We start from the raw sequence: 18,179 nt of genomic DNA on the forward strand, positions 1-18,179 counted from the left end.
ATTGCCTGTCAGAATGAACAAACTTATGACACTTGAAATATCTCAAAGAGTTGAGAATATATGGCTCAACCATGGCGTTATATATAATACAGAGCTCTTTGAGGTAATATATTGTTTTCAGTTATTAGGAATAATTGGTTTGGCAACAATCTTGTCTCTTTTGATAAAGATACTTTTTTAACTTTTTCAAAGTTCATATATCTTCTCCATCCATGGACCAGAAATACCAAGAAGCTGCTGTAAGAATACTATTACCAAAGATTATTTTGATATGAAATTACTTTCCATTTCAAACCCACCATTGCATATACACATGAATATCTTCTGTTTTGTGTATTTGTCATTTCCAGATGTATTACTCCCCTATACTCCCATTCAAAATACAACTGAGTATAAACATGTAAACCTCAAAACTACTGACATTCACAAGAAACTTTGGTCAGGTCTCTAACATGATTTATGTATGTCGTCCATGTTATGTTGATGAAGGGGGTCCTATTTAGAAAATTAAAGAAGATTGTTCTTACACAAACATTTCAAAATGATACAAAACAACAAGGTCTTATCAGAAAGTTGGCTTTTATAACTTCATTAATTTGACAACATAATGTAGAATATAAATGCTAACAGTGTGATGCCATGAGAAATACAGCACTCCTATAATTTCAAAAAAGAAAAGAGTATTAAGTTTCATTTTTTTAATTTGTACAATCTGTCAATAGACAGATATGGTTTCAGTCTAATCAATTGTCTGTAATTCTTACTTGTGTCCACAACCCTAAACTACTAAGATGATTTCTAACAAGTAATCAGCGCCACCATAGGCAAATAATATTTTTTCACCAACATGTAGTTGTGAAAACCAAGCATATAAATTTTTATATTGGTGCTGGCATCACGTAAAGAGCACTCAGTCCACTCTGTAAGATCGTTGGTATTAGGAAGGGCATCCAGCCATAAAAACCCTGCCAAAACAGACAGTGAAACCTGGTGCAGTCTTCTGCCTAACCAGTTCTTGTCAAACCATCCAACACATGCCAGCATGGAAAACAGACGTTAAATGATGATGATGATAATGATAGCCCTCACTGATCAACATTAGAAAGGACAGTTACATAAACCCCAGCTACTGTTGGTGGTATCATAAGCTTACCTAGTCCTCTCTGTATACAGTGGTTGATATTAAGAAGGCCATACAGTTATATAAGCCCAACTACTACAGGTGTTGTCATTATAAACCTACCAGCCCTCACTGTAAACTATGGTTGATGTCAGAAAGGACATATAGTTTTATAAACCCCAACTATTACAAATGGTGTTGTGATAAACCTATCAAGCTCTCACTGTACACCGTGATCCATGTTAAGAAGACATATAGTAATATAAATTTCACTTAAGACCTGAAGTGAAACAGTGTAGCCAGTAAACATTGAATGCATCAACTGAAACAGCAGTAGACATGTTAATTTTAGATGAGTAGACAGTCAATTTATTTTTATCTAAATATCTGCTCATTCCAATATTTAGACACAATAATGATGATGATTCTGTCTCATTTAATCCACACAATTATGGTTTTATTTCACATAATCATCATCATTAGATGAAAATTTGTAAAATGAAGATATAACCAGAAAACTAAGCATCAATTAAACAAAGCTTTGTAATATTTACCCCCAGTTCTCAATTTTCATAGTTTTAGAGGGTGTACAAAATCAAATGTTGAGACAATTTTTTGTCAAATAAAGGCTGGCAATGATTTTTATTCATTAACCCACTTTGCAACTTATTTTTTCAGGTATCTGGATTGAAATGCAATTATTTCATCATGTCTTGAAATTAAAAAAAAAACCTTCATAGAAGTTGGATACTGAGACCTCATGAGCAGCTCTCAAGCACACTATAACCATACAAACCAGCCACATGGAGGTCCGATCAGAGCACATGGAGAATGAACTTTGAGGTCACTTACAACACTCAGTAATAAACATTGTAGTAAATGTTACAATATATGTAAATACTTTTAATAATTGTAATGTTATGAATGGCAAATACTTAAGTTCCAAAATGCTAGCCAACATCAGATCTAATACATATTGCTAACAACTTAAGTGAACAGAAAGGGATGAAATTAAGAATATTTACAACTAGAGCAGCTAGTAGATTTGAACTCAGGATCTATGACTGACTAATCTCATCACATTTACTTGACTACATTAGTTCTGCATCCAAATATATTTCTATAAACTTCATCCAAATGACAAAATCTACAAAGAAAATGGCTCAGTTTTGTACCTTGCTCCTTTAGAGTAATAAAATTTATCAAATTTACAAGAAATGGTTGAAAGGCAATTAAAATGGCAGACTGAAGGGGACACAGATAACAACCAGAGTGAATGACTTACTTGAAATGACTAAAATATAGGATATAATGTGTACAAATTAACATAAAACTTTAGAAATGGAAAACCAAGTCTAACCCGAAAATCACAGCATTCCATAGCATAATATTGTTATCTGTTGGTGCACCACTCACACCGGCAGGAGGATCTTCTTGAAGCCTGAAAAAAAAAAAGAAAATAAACATAAATAAATAAATATAATTTGGTTAAAAGTTTGAAATGATATTCCAACATTCTATTCCAATAAAATCATTTTCCAACTCTTGCTTCCTGACAATGATTTAAAATTGCAAATTTTGTGTGAAGTGATTCTTTTTAAGCTGGCCATATCTGGCTGAAATATTCTACATGCTTTATGATGAAACTAGATGTAAATGGCCTATCTCACCTACCCTACAATGTCAGTCTAAGAACAAAACAATCATACCATTGAAATATGAAAGCTATGAGGTAATGCCTGATTAATTCAGAACAATGTGAATAAATAAATATATTTGACAGAGTAATCTGAATGCTAAAGAGTTAAACCAATCTCCTCAACATACAACTGTTATGTATTTTATTAACACTACTATTGAAAAGATGGACATCTGCCCTAATAAAATTTCAACTGAAAACAAAACAGCAAAATATTTAATCTAATTTTTCTTATCACTGGCTGACTTTTTTTTCTTATCATCAATCAATTTTTTGGAGTCAATTTTTAAACACATATCCTGATTGTTATTATTCAATTCTATATTATTCACTGATCCCTGTTTATCAAGATTTCTTCGCAATTAATTGCATTATAAAAAGGTTCCATACAGTTTTTGTCAATCATTCACAAGGAATTGGGTAACATGAGGAAACAAAACCTGAATTTAAAAGGTCTTAAGGTTAGCTTAGCATAAACTGAAGTTCTAATAAACAGGAAAACAGACAGAACATTAATCCCTCCAGGTGGATGACCCTGTTCCATATGTAGATAAATTGTAGGTAGAAAATTCATATGGTCTGTTCAGTGCAAACTATGAACACAAAAGAGGTGCAGTGAAATCAAAGATAATTAATAAAGTAGAATTTGCTTGTAGCAGATGTGCAGGAGCAATGAATAATAAGAGCAAACAGGAAATAGAAGTTCTGAAATGCCCAGGAGGCTTCCTAGAACTACTAGATATTTTCTGTTATCTAGGTGACCTAATTAGCAGTAGAGGAGGAAGCTCAGAAAGTATAGTTACTAGAATATGAAATAGCTACAGAAAGTTCAGAGAACTGATGGTAATAAAAGCCCTCTCTCTCAGAATGAAAGGCAGATTGCTTGTATGATGCCTGTGTATGAACAACTATGCTACATGACCTGGTGGACCCTTTTGGCTCACCTATTCTTGTTAAACTGTCCAACCCCTGCCAACATGAAAAAAGGGGTGTTAAATGATGATGGTAATGATGAGGTAATAATAGAAAACACTAGCTCAAGGTGCTATACAGCAAGACTGAACCTAAGACTGTGTGGTTTTAACCAAATGACTATCTGAAACACCAAACCAGATGGTCTCAGTTTAAACACCTTTAATCATATATCTAGACTGTAAGGTTCAATAGCAACCACAACAACCAGAACATTAACAAACCAAGACCTCATATTTAATAGAATTATCAAAAAGCTAACAAAAATATTTCTTCAAATTTGTGAAAAACTCTTTAAAATGAATATTTTATGATGATGATTTGCATATTTATTCTTAATACATTCTGGTAGATTCAAACACAAATATGCTAGCCAATATTGTGTATATCACAGGAAAATAACTTTTAACAACAACATGTGTGTATGTCAGCCCGTTGGTGCAAAGGATTCTGAGACACTGGTGTTTCAACATGTGTCTTGCATCTCATCAGTCAGAAGTACTCTGATCTTTGAGCCAAAACAAGCAACTGGCTTTGTTTATAATTTCAGCAAAAGAATTGTTTGCTGATCAATACTGATAAATAAAAAATATTCTAGTTTTCTCAGAAAAATTCCAAGAAAGAGTAAAAAGAAAAAAAAAGTTGTTTTTTTTTAATCTTTGTCAAATTTGCTTTCACAATAAATATAAAATCAAACAATAATAAAAAAAAAAGTTTTGTCTTTAAAATACTTCCCTAATCACCAATGTTGATTGTTGTTTAGCACCAACTCAGTCAAGATCAAGCAGGCTAATGACCAAAAAGTATCCCAGCCATGACCATTTCATATATTTCTTTTTAAACATAGTATATCAAGGATTACATGAGGAAAGATGGAAAGGAGGGGTATAATTTAAAGGAGATTTGGCTGCTATTTCTAGCAACCTGAATGGCCACAAAGATGTTATCCCATTGGCTGAAATTATTAATGGTATGCAACAGTGGCAGCAGCAGTAGTAGTAGTAACAGTGGTAGTCTCAATTTTATCTCTGTCAAACATTTTTCTGTTTTCTTCATTATAGTGGTGGTGGTGGTGGTGACATGACTTGAGGTCTGGTAAGTGAATAAGTGAGGCTGGTGCAGTTAACATGGGTGCACGAAAGACAATTGTTGAAGAGACAGTTCCAGTGGTGGTTCTTAAAATAAAAGAGCCAAATGTGATTAATGCTTGGCACAAGACTGTGTATGTGAGAGAGAGAAAGGGGGTGAGTAAAAGGTAATGGAGTGCAGAAGACACAGCAGGTAAACATCAAGAACTAAAAATAAAAGTCCATAGTAGTAATAGTAAGAGAGCATAGAGTAGGTGAGATGTGTTTTTGCTTTTTGGAAGTCTTGGTTAACTCTTTTGATTCCAACCCACCTGAGACCACTTTTGGTCTTATGTTACAAACTTTGTGTTTTAAAGTGGTCTAAATTATAACCTTCCATTAAAATTACAAGTGAAATTACGTTCCAAACATCCTTTACTTGTTTGAGTAATTTGACAGCAGCCAGGGTTTTAGTTGAACAAATTGACCCCAGGACTTATCTTTTTAAGCATAGTACATATTCTATTGATCTCTTTCGCTGAACAGCTAAGTTATGGGGATGTAAACACACCAACACTAGTTGTCGAGTAGAGGTGGAGGACAAACACAGACACAAAGACAACACACACACAGGTAAATACATATATATGACAGGCTTCTTTCAGTTTCAGTCTACCAAATCTCTCACAAGGTTTTGGTCAGCCTGAGGCCAAGACACTTGCCCAAGGTGCCATGCAATGGGACTGAACTAAGAACCATGTGGTTGAGAAATAAGCTTCTTACCACACAGCCACACCTGTACCTATAAAGCTTAATAACGACAAAGTTATTTTCGTTAGTTTACTAAATTCTTCATTGTGTACAAAATTTTGTTCAAAGGTAATGTATTTCAAAAGAAATATAGTAACAAATAGTTAAGATGGTTAATGCCTTATTAGCAATATTTTCCTATTGTGACAATTTTTAATACTTTGTGCATCCCATTTGCAGGTTAAAGGCATGCCTGGAAACAACAAAAATTTTAACCAGAAAGCTAACTGAAAGGAATCCATTCTATGATATGCCATTAATAAAAGGAGTTTGAAATAAGCTGATGGTTTACCAGGATGCTAATGTTCAAACCATTCCATGTCCCCAACACAAGAACAACCCTCTTAACAAAATGGAATGATAGTTGAAAGGGAACTAAAAGCTAAGTAACAAGTTTGGAAAAAAACCTAGAAAGATGCTAATAGGGAGTATTATCAAATGGCTAGAAAAGCAATACGATGGGTATACTTGGCTAAGGAGAAAAAAAGGGAGAAATTTGCACATGTTATAAACACAAGAATCAGGGGGGTGAGATGCTCAAAATATCTGGTGAGGATATAACTACCTGGATTGGCAAAGCAGTTTCATAATAAACTGCTACAAACGGCAAAAGAGATTCACCAGAGAGAGAAGCTATAGAGGAATCAAGCAAACTGGATCAGGTTATGAAAGTCACAACACAATTCATGATAGGATAAACCAGTGGTTCCCAACCTGTGATCTGCAAAGGTCCATGAACTAAATTCAAAATTTCATATATATATATATATATATATATATATATATATATATATATATATAAGGATAAGCATATTAAGAGGAGTCTGTTGGAAAACTCATTTAAATAAAAGGGATCCTTGGTAGTGAAAAGGTTAGGAACCACCGGGATAAACCTAGAAGAGATGCAGTGTGATTTCATGTCTTAGCAAGACAAGAGAAATACTTAGCTAAGAGTAAATCATTATCCCTAAACTTTGTTAATGTGGAGGCATTTGACAAGGTATCACATACAGCAATTTGATGGTCACTAAAGAAACTAGGCATTGATAAATGGCTTATGAGAACTGTACAAGCCATTTATAAAGGCACAGTAATTAAAGTGAGAGTCATCAATGACTTCAGAGAGAAGTTTGGTGTGACGGTTGGAGCCCATCAAAGCTAAGTTCTCAATTCATTCCTATTCATCAAAGTCCTATAGTCCATTGCAGAGGAGTTCAAGACTAGCTGTCCTTGGGAACTCCTGTATGCTGATGATCTAGTTATAGTTTAATAGAGAGGAAATTTCAGGCATGAAAGCGAAACAGAATTGTGAGGCCTCAAGATAAACTTAGCATAGACTATGGTTTTAGTAAGTAGGAAAGAAGACAGGACCCTAGTTTCTTGATGGAAAAAGCCTTGCTTGATAAGTTGAAGAGTAGGTATAAACTCCACACATTGTACCTGATGTAAGTTATGGACACAAGCTGTGTAGTGGAATCACAGGCAGACTATCCAAGAATGTACGCTTTCCTATGTGATAGTTCACTGGAGCACAACATACTATGAGCACACTGGAAAAAGATTCTTGTAAATACTCAGATGGCTTGCAATATGTAGTTTTTGTTACCAAGGAAATGGTTGCACAGAAAGTATAGCAGCCAAGGTGAAAAAAGGTTGGTAAAAATGTAAAGGGCAGATTGTATGACACTTGTATTACAATTGCAATGCTGCACATTAGTAAGGCAGCTGTCTTAAGAAGACAGGATAAAAAATGAAACTAGTACCTTCTGTTGGATGTGCAATGTAAGTGTGTATGAACAACAAAGTACAAATATGTGTAGAGAAAAACTAGGCATAAGAGGAATCAGATGTAGTGTTATATGCTGACATGGATTCAAAGTCTGTATCATGCTCCAGTGACTGCTTTGACACGACTTTTACAACTTCCTAATGCCAACTACTTCACAGTGTACACTGAGTGCTTTTTCCCATTTTTCATGGCACCAGCACTAGTGAAGCTACCATGTAGCCTTTGACACACTGAAGCACAATTTGTTGCCATAACAAACTCCAACCCTGACAGTCTTCATATTAGAATATATAGTCACCTCAAACATCCAGACATCTACAATACCCCAGAATAATACTACATCATCATCTTAAAAATATTGTCTCCTGCTAAGTCAAAAGAAATGCAAAAAATACACTTGGTATTAATAAAGACATTAACCCCAATCATTGTTCTAGGAGGCACTTCATCAATAGAGAGTACAGAACAACAACTGGCATGTTCTGACCAAGTCTATCTCCCTCACTCCCACTGTGACAATCATCAAATGAAATACAACCAGACAGTAGAGGTAGTACAATATGTTTAGACAGCCACACTGCATCCTATATGATAGAGTACACAGGTCAGACTTTACCGTAATGTTCTCCTACAAAGTACAGTCATGGCATATCTAGAACAATACATCTGTAAGTCACATCTATTTCTTCAATCGACAACCTAGATCTGCTCAATCAGAAATGACCTGCATTAAACAACAACAACCATCCAAAATAACAATTTAATCCCCCTCTTACTCCCCTACACACCAACTTTTGTGCAATATTTACACAACACTAATTAGATTAGCAAGACCTCATGTGTAGCCGGATTAAAACATTAAAAATAGCTCCTATAAATAACAAACACATTTTTTTATATTGATTCTGTAGCAACTGATTAGGGTATTAACTAGTTTTGATGGGTCGTTACATTTTGTTTTTTAATGTAATTTTCACATCAATATTTTTCCATGTTAATTAACTACCTCAAATAGCCTTACATAATTCAATATTCAATTAAAGCCATTTTTTCCCTTTTTTTTTGCAAATAAATGCATAGCCAAATCTTAATCAATTAACAGTGAAATGAAATATTTTATCAAAATATTTCCATCCTTGCCTATCTTGCTGTCACCATTCTAATATATATACATAGATATATCTTTATACACATTACATGTGTACATACATACATACACACACACACATATATATATATATGTACATAGATAGAAAGTTATTAAAGCTCATACATATAAACATTTGTCATTATATATTTCTGCCCACCTCTCAGGGAATAAACATGATAGAATGGTTCAGATATTAATTATATAATTAGACAGGTGAGAGCTCTGACAAATGGAAGTAATTGTTTCAAATTAAAATTTTAATAAAATAATTCCAAGCAACCTCCAGTTCCCTGCAATAACGTCCATCTTCTATGCTGGCATCAACAGCACAGACTTGTAATGTAACATTTTGTCTGCTCACCTCTCTATTCCTCTCTATATTGTGTGTATACAAAGCCATTTGTCAGGTCTAAAAGACTGTACAGTTTTTCTTGTCACCAATTCAACACCATTCAAATGAGCAAGGGAGTTTTTTGGTCACACCACCAGCTAGAACTAGCAGCCACATTTCTCTCAAATCACACCCTACCATCACAGAAATGAAGGTTACAACTGAAAATGTAGTGTTGGGTGCAATGTCTAATCATATGTTTGTTCATTCAGAACCCAATGGGAATTAAACAACTTTTCACATAACATTTATATTTATATCCTTTACTTGTTTCTGTCACTGAATAGTAACTACACTGCGGCACCATCTTGAAGGATTTTAGTTGAACAATTTGATCCCAGTACTTATTTATTTTTTAAGTCTGGTCTCTTTTTGCTGAACTGCTAAGTTACAGGGAAATAAACCAACAGTTGTTGTGAAGCAGTGGAAGGAAAAAAACACAAAGACATACACAGGATAGGTTTCTTTCAGTTTCTGCCTACTGAATCCACTTATGAAGCTTTGGTCAACCAAGGGCTATATTACAAAATACTTTCCCAACATGCAACACAATGGAACTGAACCTGTAACCACATGGTTTGGAAGCAAACTTCCTACCACACAGCCATGCCTGCACAGTAAACCTATTTAAACTTAAAAACATATAAAACACTTATTTTTTTAATAATAGAAATCAATTTCACTCATCACTGAAAGACAAATTATCATATTTAATATAATTAAATAAAAATCTTCCAGAGATAAAACTATCAAATATATTCTAGAATATTTACATTCTACAAATTGGACTAAATGACACAGTTTCACTAATCTTTCCTACATCATTCTTCAGTAAGAAACTGGAACATTATTTATAGTAATGCTACAACAATGAGATTATGAACTGAATCACTTGTTCTTTTATAAGTTCAAAGTTGTCTTCCATTCATCAAAAGTAACATTAGTATACTATCTTTTACCAATTTCAGTCATTGCATTGGTTTGCACCCACATAGAAGCACCACCTCAAAGGGTTTTAGTTAAATAAATGAACACCAGTCCTTAGTTTTAAGTTTGGTACTTATTGTTGCTCACTTTTACCAAAATACTAAGTTATAGGGTATGTAAACAAACCAACACCAGTTGTCAAGCAGAGAGTGAGTGACAAATGCAAACACACACACACACACGCATATATAGGTGCAGGAGTGGCTGTGTGGTAAGTAGCTTCCTTACCAACCACATGGTTCCGGTTTCAGCCCCACTGCGTGGCACCTTGGGCAAGTGTCTCCTACTATAGCCTCGGGCCGACCAAAATCTTGTGAGTGGATTTGGTAGATGGAAATTGAAAGAAGCCAGTCATATATATGTGTGTATATATATATGTATATATATATATATGTATATGTTTGTGTGTCTGTGTTTGTCTCCCCCAGCATTGCTTGACAACCGATGGTGGTGTGCTTACGTCCCCGTAACTTAGCGGTTCAGCAAAAGAGACCGATAGAATAAGTACTAGGCTTCCAAAGAATAAGTCCTGAAACAAGTAAAAGAGTAGAGTAATATATATATACACGCACACATATGTACACACATACACCAGCACTGGTGCCAGATAAAGAACACCTGTGCTGGTACCATATAAAAAAAACACTTAGTTGGTGTTAGGAAGGGCATCCAGCTATAGAAACCTTGCCAAAACAGACAACTGGAGCCTGGTGCACTTCTCTGGCTTGCCAACTCCTATCAAACTGCCCAATCCATGCCAGCAAGGAAAATGAATATTAAATAACAATGACGACGATGATGATGAGGAGGATGACACACATAACAGCCTACTACACAGTTTCTGTCTGCCAAATTCACTCATAGGGACTTAAGACATTTGTGACATTAAGACATGTCAGTCTGGGGCTTAAGACATTTGCATGGTGGAACTGAACTTAAAAACATGTGGTTGCAAAATGAACTCCAAAATGAGTGGCCATCTGCCACTCCTGCAAAATGAAAACTTTTTGTCCAAGTCAAAAGAAATATGTTTTCAGTACAATCAATATTTTACCAACATGATTCTTTTTTTGGTCCCGGAGTTGAATCGATCAAAAATGTTGCTTAGTTTCCATAAATTAAGAGAATATTAATTTTGATATATTTACAATGAATTTTAATAATTAAAGACAGGAAAAAGAAATAAATACAGTTTAGAGGTAAGATAGAATTTAACTGTTTATTTCAACTGAAATAAACTTCTAGAGACAGTTTATAAAACATAAGCATCTTCCTGCTTACAACTAGATAAATTACATTAATTTTGTTACAGATAGTGCTAGATTTCAGTTGAAGGCTTTTCATGTGAAAACAAAAATATGATAATTATTATCACATATATAATAAAGTCTTCCTCACAATGACAACAGCCTTCAATAGCTAACAGTAACTTATTAGCTCAGTGTTCAGTAACATTGTATTTACATAATAAATACCAGCCTGAAATGCTAGGTCTCCAACAAACTTCTATTATTAATATGAAGTGGTAAAAGGAGCATATATTAGCCAGGACATGTTAGTGGGCGAGCAGCCTAGCACCTGGAGAGGCAGGTCCTTGCTAGCCAGTATTCTAAGTTGTTCTTCCAAAGGCCACATTAAGAGATTTTAGATTTGGTTTAGGCCAGACCTTCAGGACTGGAGTTGAGACAAGAAGATTAACTAGTTTCATTAAAAAATGGATTGAGAGGTAAGTGGAGCAGAGGTGGCAAACACCAGTTATATCACCAACCATCATCACTATTTGACCATCATACCTCTGACAAAATTAAAGCATCTGATCTTTTGTTCTTTGTGATAAAGATTTATTTGATTGGCTGTAATTTCGCCTTAGATATCAGTACTTACTGCCTGCTATGGTTGATGATTCACAAGAATACTCTCTATTTGCAGAGATTCTTGTACATTAATGAATGTCACCATTATTTTCTCATCACACCTTTAGCATAACTACAGTCAAGTGAAGACTAAGACTTGATGCTTGGCATCTAAAATACAGTTAGATACTCAGAGACCTTTATCACTCAATGTGGTTGGTAGTATGTGAAATTTTACATTCTATAGAGGGTAGCAGTGGGCAAGAGCTATGACATTCTCAGAAAACTCAAGGATTCAACAAATATCAACTCAAAAGAACTTTTAAAAATCCCTTGCATGACAGTGCTATGAGAGTGAGAGGAAATGATTGCCAGTTTGGGAAAATTCTATTTACTAATGATAGTGCTACCAAACCAAGTCTATATAGGTAAAGGTCACAAAACTATTGTGTGCATTTATTCAATGTCCAAGAATTACTAAGTATATCATGAGAATTGTCATGCTATTTTCCTTTTGGCTATGGGATTGTATAAAGACAAGACTGAAAGGATTAAAGACAGACATTATTCTCTTTGGCCAGGTACTCAGCTATCCCAAGTTCCACTTGAAGAAGGTGATGGAAAAGATGGAGATACTGCTCTTTAGTAAATTTGCAGAAAATTGAATGGAAATGGCAAGAATGACCAAAATGACTGGCCTTATTCTCAAATGGTACTAGAATGTTGGAGACTAAGGTGAGAGGACACTTGCTCTTGGTAATCCTGGATCTGTAAGGATCTTTTACTCACCTGAGGTGGCTTAGTTCAAACTGGAATGTCTACACTCATACTTCTTGTCTACTATTATTTGCCATACATTTCTTTTTATCCATAATAACCTATACTAAAGGAACAATCTGTATTTATGTCTTATTTAACATTAACATTAATATATACTATAGGTACTATTTAGAACATTACTTAGATTACAATAGGAACTATCTACATCTATGTCGTGCATAACATTACTGATATATTATAGATACTATCTGTATCTACATTGTATATAAATTACTATTGATATACTATAGGTTCTATATAACATTAATATTGACACTAGCAGTACATGTAGAAATTTCACTTATTTCAAAAACTGTAAGATGGCTGGAAGTTTAGGAGAACCATGAAATATATAATTTTTTTTGAAATTATATTTTGTTTGATGCATTTGAGTCTTGAGATAACATAAAAGTCCACATAGGTAGTATTGAATGTGCAGTCTTAAGAGACATCTTTAAATTCTTTCTCATACATTAATCACCTCATATCTTTAGTTTTCACTATGTCAGTAAAGTAAACAGTCTTAACTATCACAAAGAAATAATCTAGCTATAATAATATTCTACTGTATGACTACATTGGTAAAATCTTCATGCTATACTGCATCTTTATTTTCATATCAGAGAAAAGTTCATATGGCTTAGAATTGTACCCCCAGTCCCATTGAACAAAGAGAACACACAGTGAGCTGTGGATTCTCAAAAAAAATCTCTGTAATATAGGTGCAATTATAGGTGTACAGTCAAAAAGTTTGCTTTGTAGCCATTATCTTCTGAGTTTGGTCCCTCTACATAGCATCTTGGGTAAGTGTTCTTCACTATAGCCTTGAGTGAAATTAGACAGAGAAACAATGTATGAATGTGTTTACATTTATGTCACTTAAAACAGGTGATGTTGGTGACTTACTGTAATACAGCAGTTCAACAAACTTACATTAATAAATTAAGTACAAAATTTTTTAAATATTTACAAAGACCAATATAGTGCCCCAGCATGGTTACAATCTAATAACTGGTAGAAGACAATATGAATATTAAAAGACTAAATAAACTGAAATAAATATAATCTGATATATTTATCCAACCATCCATTTTCTCTGCCAGCTATTCCTGGGAGAGTTGAGAAGGTAAAGTCCTCAGGTACCTTTTCGTAGGCTCCTAATAGAAGCAACCAATATTACACTCTTTGGTTAGATTCCCAAGCTTGACCAACCGATACTATAGATATTATCCAACCATCTTGCTCTTTGTCTACCCTAAGGTCTCCTATCATTTGGCTAGGCTTGGAGAATCTGTCTTGCTATCCTTTCCTGCAGCATTCTAGGTCACATGTCAGTGGTACTGGAGCTGTGTCCTCTCAATGTAGAGAAGTAGCAGCTCAACCTGGAGAGACTCCTTGATCTCCGAGTTATGCACCTGGCCAAATAACATTAACCCAGAGATCCTTTGGAGGAACTACATTTTGATTGTATTCATGGTCATATGTGAAAATAAGCATGGAAACTGAATTAAAGGATAGCATGCTTTGGGATTTTTTAAAACCAACCTCTCCTTTTCTGAGGATTGAATACTGGAGATGGTGCATTATTGTGCTAGCACTGCAATTCTAGCATTCAATTCCACCTCCTGTTTCCTATCACTTTTGAATACAGTCCTGAGATACCTAAACTTGTCCACTTGCCTCACAATACTAATTTTCATCCTTGCTTTGTAACACTTGGCAGCAAACCCTTCCAGTGTAAGCTGGAGATCATTTTCAGATGAGTCAAGTAGCACCATCAGCCAACCAATCCTACACCTACCTATTGTGATACCATTTTCAGAACAGCTGCACATGTCAATCCAGTTTCTAAAATCATGAAGAGGAGAGATGACAATATACACTCCTGCCAAAGTCTAGCACCCAAGTTAAAAGGTTTCAGCACAGTACCATTTACCCAAACACAGACATCTGGGTATTCATATAGAGGCTATACAACAAGCAGAAATTCCTCATTAATCCCAAACTTCAGAAAACTCATATGCCTTTTCAAAGTCTACTAACCAAGGATACATCTCTTGGCAATATTCACAAATTTTCATAAAGACTTTCTGTCAAGTGAATATCTGGTTAGTTGCACTGTATCCAGGACAGAAGCCACACTGTTCCTCAGCAAGTTTCAGCTCTACAATTTCTCTACCCCTCTTTCCTAGACATCTAGCATAGACTTTACTGAGGCTTGACAAGGGGATTCCTCTATAATAAGAGCACTCTCTCGCCTCCCTTTTTAAAATTAGGATTATCACACTGGACTGCCATTACTTTGGTGTCTTTCCAGAGGTCCAAGACACCTGGCATACACAAATCTACCAGAGAAGACTTTTAACATTTCAGGCTGAATTTCAACCTCTCCAGCAACCTTGCTACATTTGTGCCTCTATTACTTCAGCCTCTGTAAGGTTATTCTTCATTCTTAGATGCATCTTGTGCCCACTAGAAAATTTTTATTATGACTGCTAAGTCAATGGATAGCCTGCTGGAATATTTGAATGGACAACCTAAAGTCAGAGTCCAGCATAACCCCAGAGTCCTCCCATTACTTAGTCCTGGAAGTCTTTATTACTTCTGCAGTCACTTTATACACCTTAGCATACTGCATGTGTAGAAGGAGAGACCTGTTTCCAAGCCAACTTTTGGAAGCTTCCTTTGCTTGCATGGCATTCTTAACTTCCTGATTAAACCAGAGAGTTCTTTTCCCACCTAGTGCTACACCAAGCTACTTTTGTCCACAGTAATGTACAATTGAAGAAGAAACTCCACTCTATTTTGACATCCTCAATTTGTTCAGGAAGTCTCTGAATTCAGATACAATAGTGTCCACATATTTGTTTCTGCCAGTGCTTCCTACTTCATCATATAAGTCACAGTAAACTTATCAGTTTTGTGAGTTCTCCCCACTGTAGGTATTCTCAGGTTGCAGACAACTAAGTGGTAATAGCTCAAACCATCTCTTCACACAAATGTCCAGTACAGAATCAAAGAGGTCCAGGATGATAACAAAATCTATCAGTGATCTCTGTCCCAAAGTATCCCTCTACCAGCCCATTTCCAGCACAAAAGTCTATTAAGGATTTTCTGTTCACATTATGTTCAGGGTCACCATTCTTCTCAATAACTCCTTTCGATGTCCAGTGATTGGTGTGCATTGAAGTTTCCTTATAGGACAAATGACTCAGTGTCACCTATATCTAAAGCTGCAGGGACTTTGCCAAGGAAGGCTCTATATTTGGCCTCACTGTTATTTGCATATCCAAGCAACAGCCACAGTGGTCCATTCTTCAGCCTAAGCTTCAGTAGGCAAACCCTCCCACCTAGTGAGATCCTCTCCATAACACAATCAAACAGGGGCTTGGCACCACACTTAAACTGAATTTCTACCCTCCATCCAGATCCAAAGTACAAGAGCCAGAGACCCTTGAAGAAGAGACACTGATTTTATCTAACCAGTAGCAGTTGGCCTCCACTACTAGTTCCTGCTCTTTACCTGTAAGGATTATGACATTCCAACTCCCAATTACTAACAGCTGTTCTCTCCTGGATAGGCTTTAGAAACCCTTTGTTTTCATTTCATGTCTCCCAGAACAAGTTGCAGCTAAATGGAGATGGTACCGGCAATATATTTTTCAAATGGATACCTCCACGTAAGGTTCAAATGTGTACCTTGTTAACTTAAGCAATGGACAATGCAATAAAGTTATTTTTTTAAACCCTTTTCATACTGCAGCTTTCAGTGGTCTCATTCACATCTGACACTAAGCTGGTATTTATACAGGACTGATGTAAGATACATTTATATTATTATTTACATTGGATGGATATGTGTCCTCATTTTGTTTGTTGTTAGCACAACATTTCGGCTGATTTATTCTCCAGCCTTCATCAAGTGTCCTAGTGAAATTTTGAACACAATGCTGGGTTCTCATTCCTAAGATATTTTTTGATATTATCATTATTTATTGAAGGCACTGCCTGGAATTGAACTCAGAATCTTGGGGTTAGTAGCCCACACTCTTAACCACTACGCTATATGCTCATGGGGGTTAGTAACCTGTGCTCTTAACTACTACGCTATGTGCCCACAGCATACAGCGTAGTGGTTAAGAGTGCGAGCTACTAATCCCAAGCAGTGTCTTGAATAAATAATAATAATATCAAAAAATACCTTAGGAATGAGAACCCAAGGTTGGGTTCAAAATTCCACCAGGATACCTGGTGAAGGCTGGAGAGTAAATCAGCCAAAACATTGTGGTAACAACAAACAAGATGAGGACACATATCCATCCAATTTAAATAATATAAATAATGTACAGAATTCCTCATCTCTAAAATGTAGAACAGTATTATAATTTCAATCACATGATATTTACAAAATATACTTGACATGACTGGGTCTACAAGTTACACCTGGACACCTGCGTAGCCATTATATATGTATTAATATTCACATACACAAACACTGACATACAAAAATATAGAGATTTACATTTATAAACAGATGATCTTAGAATTTTTCCATTCTTGTGGTGAAATTATTTATGTACTTAGACACAAATTTAAAAAATTCAAACAAATGCAGAGGGAGGGAGAGAGGGAGATAAAATAATGAAGTAACTAACAATGCAGCGACATAGCAAATTTTGCAACGTCTTGATATTTTCCTTCTCCCTTAAATTTCTTCTCTTTTTCCTCTCCCTCATTCTATTACTCTCTGCACCATCATCACAACTTTTTACCTCTTATTCTGTTTGACTTACTTCCCTTAGCATTACACTAAAATGGGTGAGAATGTACTATTGCATTCAGATACTAAACTATATGTATGTCTTATATAACATTATTACTGCTATACTACAACTACTACCTGTACTTATGTCTTATATAAACATTACTACTGCTACACTACAGGTATAATATGTATTTATGTCTTACATTACCAATATACTAAACAACAAAATATATCTCAACTACTCTGACTTCACCTCACCATCTAGCTAAACCCTTCAGTGCTGGAACACTTCCATTGTTTTGGTTCTACAATTCCACTTATAAATAATTCCAATGAAGATATCCTGTTTCCTGCAGAGTGGATGTGTTTACTCTACTATATAGTTAGTTATAAATTCAGGCCTTGTTTCAACTGTTCTGTTATGTGTCTATCTCAATGGCATACACTCAACTCCTACTTTAGAATTGAATTAGTGACAGAAAATTTATTGTTCCAATAAAATCCATAAAAAAAAAAGATTAAGTAAAACTAAAATTTCTACTTACAAAGCAAAATACAAACAAGATATTTTCGTAGAAGAGGTGTGTAATCAAATAGACCTTAGTACAATGGCTGTATGATGATCTAAAGAGTATTTGAACTAAAAAGAGAGATGAAATTAAACAAGGACATGAACTTCTGTCCAGTTTTACAACCAGCTTATAAAATAAGTAACATTTTATTTGGCCAAATTATATTAACACTGGCATCAAGCTGT

General features: G+C 35.1%; 1 protein-coding gene across 5 annotated transcripts in view; it reads right to left on the reverse strand.

Moving 5' to 3' along the window:
• Positions 1 to 18,179, reverse strand: part of LOC106874636 (ubiquitin-conjugating enzyme E2-17 kDa) — an 82,217-nt gene that overhangs the window by 41,361 nt on the left and 22,677 nt on the right. For all 5 annotated transcript variants that reach the window (XM_089364976.1, XM_089364974.1, XM_089364975.1 and 2 more), the window contains exon 2: positions 2,481 to 2,561. In XM_089364976.1, coding sequence (XP_089221102.1) covers positions 2,481 to 2,561 — 81 coding nt within the window. The remainder of the gene's footprint in view (positions 1 to 2,480; positions 2,562 to 18,179) is intronic.

The sequence above is a fragment of the Octopus bimaculoides genome, chromosome Z (assembly GCF_046866305.1).
Source record: "Octopus bimaculoides isolate indiv1 chromosome Z, ASM4686630v1, whole genome shotgun sequence".
Lineage (NCBI taxonomy): Eukaryota > Metazoa > Mollusca > Cephalopoda > Octopoda > Octopodidae > Octopus > Octopus bimaculoides.